Source organism: Morone saxatilis, unplaced genomic scaffold, assembly GCF_004916995.1.
Source record: "Morone saxatilis isolate NCDOM2014 unplaced genomic scaffold, NCSU_SB_2.0 Contig17, whole genome shotgun sequence".
NCBI classification, from domain to species: domain Eukaryota; kingdom Metazoa; phylum Chordata; class Actinopteri; family Moronidae; genus Morone; species Morone saxatilis.
This window is the reverse complement of record NW_023339729.1, coordinates 2123870-2127076: the sequence shown is the minus strand read 5'-3', so window position 1 is coordinate 2127076 and position 3207 is coordinate 2123870. Positions and strand designations below refer to the sequence as shown.

At 46.7% G+C, this 3207-nt stretch overlaps 1 protein-coding gene across 2 annotated transcripts in view; it reads left to right on the top strand.

Moving 5' to 3' along the window:
• Positions 1 to 280: 280 nt before the first annotated feature.
• Positions 281 to 3207, top strand: part of LOC118326886 (E3 ubiquitin-protein ligase DTX4-like) — a 33778-nt gene continuing 30851 nt past the window's right edge. The window contains exons 1-2 of one of the 2 annotated variants that reach the window (XM_035660031.1): positions 281 to 593; positions 1850 to 2076. In XM_035660031.1, coding sequence (XP_035515924.1) covers positions 1866 to 2076 — 211 coding nt within the window. In that variant the 5' untranslated portion in view covers positions 281 to 593; positions 1850 to 1865. Of the gene's footprint in view, positions 594 to 1084; positions 1570 to 1849; positions 2077 to 3207 lie in introns of those variants that run through there. The other variant, XM_035660030.1, reaches the window with a different exon arrangement.

Sequence of the window (3207 nt, the reverse complement as noted above, 5' to 3'; positions counted from 1 at the left end):
CATAACTGTCATAAGTAGAACATGTTTAATCATACTGCACCGGTTGTGTAAAATGGATTAAAGATTGCAAACAAAAAGTCAAACAAAAGTAGGTTAACTCAGTGTAATAAAAGTTCAAATGAGAAGTCTGTGGTGTTGCACGGTGCTTGGATCAACGGGGGGGGGGACCCCTACCCTGGCTGAATATGTCTTCGGAGCCCCTTTCTATTGGTTGTACCCATCACCAATGGGCTTTCTGGGCGTGGTGAGGGGCAGGAGCCGGGGGGCTGCTGTCCCCCAAATCCCCTCACAAAGTTTTCCCAACATCAGCGTAAAGATGGACCCGAAAGGATAGCATTAGGACAAACATGGCAGAGTTTATTTCATTCGACATGAGCCTATCCCTGATAAAGGGAATCTAGGTCTTCTCTGTTTGGATTTTAAGTTTCATTATTAGGAGACATTGGCTTTGTGGGACCACCTGGGGTAGAGGAGGAGAAAGAAAGAGCCATGGTGGAGCCGAGAGGACGACAGGGAAGAACAAGTCTGTGACGATCCTGGATTTTGCTCCAAGAGTCCTGGACTAGGAGAGTGGACCCAGAAGTGACCAGCAGGTGAATGTGTGAGCCTCTCTGTGCAGTGGTGAAAGTGATAGAATGGACACATGAACTGGTGCATAGGCCTAACCAATGTGCACAATCCCAGCAGCGTGTTACTGCTCAGTGCACTCCGCGGCCAATGGACTGTAGGTTTTAAATGAGAAAACCAAAACCGTGCTGCTTCCCGAAAATGAGCCATTTAGAAATTAAAAAACCGAAAACAAAGAAATGATCTGGTTTCAGATTTTTTGTTTAGAACACAAAGAACGGAAAACATCGAGCCTTCTTTATAAATGGTAGACTTTCAATAAGAAGTACCTTCTAGTGTAGTTACTAGTACTAACACTGTATGAACCTGAAAGGAGTTCAGCCTATAACTCTTAATAACAGAAGCGTTGCCTTTGGGCCCATTGTGGTACACATGGTGTTGTGTGTTAGTGTTGTGTGTTGTGTTGTCTGGGTCCAGACCGGTTGAACCTGTTCTGATAGGAGAGCCGGGTTACTACTGAGGTTGCGCCGTTGGGAGCCACTACTTTCTCAACATTTCGGTATGCTACGCCCCAAACTACGGGAGAAAAACACACACTTAGCTGTTGCTACCTACACCCTGCCGAGGCTGCTTCTGTCGGGATTCGTACGCGGACATTTCCTGAGCTCACACCGTCCGAGAAACAACCACCGAAGCGTTATTTTACACCGCATTTCCCCCGTACCGAGGGGTTTCTCCAACCGAGGCAAGAATACCACACAACGTTAAAAGGCCGCCGCTGGAGAGAAGCTATCTGTGTGTCTGGAGCGAGGACCCAGCGACGATAAAGCACAGCCGTCCCGGTTCGTTGCCTGCTCCCTTTGCGGCTGTTTTCCCATCACATTACGGTGTTACAACAAAGACAGTCGAGCGAGGACCGTGATTTGCTTCTCCGCCGGGCCATGCGAGGATCTTCGTAGGAGAATGAGTCTTCTCCCGGCGTTAGCTCAGCCGCGGCTCCATGTAAGAGAAAATAAGCATTGTTTTAGCTCTGGGCTAAAAGTCTGCTTTTATTCATTCATCCAGAGGGAGCAAGACTCCCGTACAGCCAGAAAGGGCAAGGTGAAACCCGGTAGAGATCATAATAAAGGCTGTTGTTGTTGTGTGGTTGGCCTCTGCTTCCAGCATGCAGGCTTTATTTTGGCTAAACCCCCCCCCCACGTCATCTCCGAAGGGGCTTAGCGACACTTTTAGCTAACAAATAATTGTTTTCGCGGTATTTCATCATTTGTTTTCTCTCCAGGGCCAACAGTAACAACATGCTCCTGGCCTCTGCCGTGGTGGTGTGGGAATGGCTCAACGAACACGGCCGGTGGCGGCCCTACGGCCCCGCCGTCTCCCACCAGATAGAGGCGGCCATCAGGAGCAGCGACCCCCGCGGAGGGAGCGTGGTGCTCGGCCAGGTGGACAGCCGGCTCTCGCCGTACATCATAGATCTCCAGTCCATGCACCAGTTCAGACAGGACACAGGTATGGCCGGGTAGGATGCGCTGTGCAAGGGTGTCATGTTTGGGCTTTTATCTGGAGGGGTCAGGGCTATAAACTCCCCGTATAGAGTAATAGAGGAGGGTGCTTTAAATGGCATTATGGCACAGTCAGGTGTCTGCATTACTTTGCATTACTACATACAACAACCATCAAGCCTCAAATCATAGCTGACCCAAAAACCCACCACTCTGGATCTTTGCTGTGTGACTCTAAAGCAGATAAAAGGCTATTCCCTTCTATCTGGACCTCTCATATAATACATTCACAATATTACTTCCCTTCTATTTTCCAACAGCAGTCCACCAGATGTTGACAAGACAAGATTTATTTGATTCTTTTGCAGTATGGGCAGATCCATCTCAAAAAACACCAACTATGTTTGCACAGCACAACACTTTGCATTTCCAGGTCAAGGTCTAGGATTTTAGGCCAAATGTAGACTGCAAAGCACCAAATGTGGGTATTTTTAGCGTACCTACATTGAAGTTTGATTAGTCTTAGCGGCTCATGTACACTGTGCAGAGTAAACTTTGAGTAAAATGTGGATGTGAGGAATGGAACTGTAAACCACGCTTGAGTTTTCTGAGCTGATTTGTGACTTGTGAGGGTGCTGCTCAAAGTCAGGGGGGTTGATTGTAAAAGAGCAAGAAAGTCAGCAAAGACAGTGATTAAGCCTGGACTGATTTGTTAAAGGCCAAATCCATTAGTTTTAAATTATCGATTGTGCCTTTAAATTCAAATAAACCCACATTAACATGCACAACTGTAAAGTTTAAGATGTAGGAAAAATAAGCACTTTGATGATACAGTAGTTTTAGTTTTGTGTCAGTGTGTGAGTGATCGCCGCTTCCAGTCCTGTTTTAATTGTTGGGAGAAAAGTGGCCCTGTTTTTTTAATGCTCATGTTTTGATCACAGCATAGAGCCTTTAAGTGACATGAGAGTGTAAAATCCCCACAGTAGAGTCAGGTGAAATATGCAGATGTGTTTCTTTAAACATAGTGACTGGAATGAAGTGTTCTCAGCAGTAACCCAGCACAGTGGTTGCTTTCCTCTGGGCAGGAACATGTTGCCTTTTTGCTTCTATTCATCCAGGTTCAATAGGAGTGCAACCT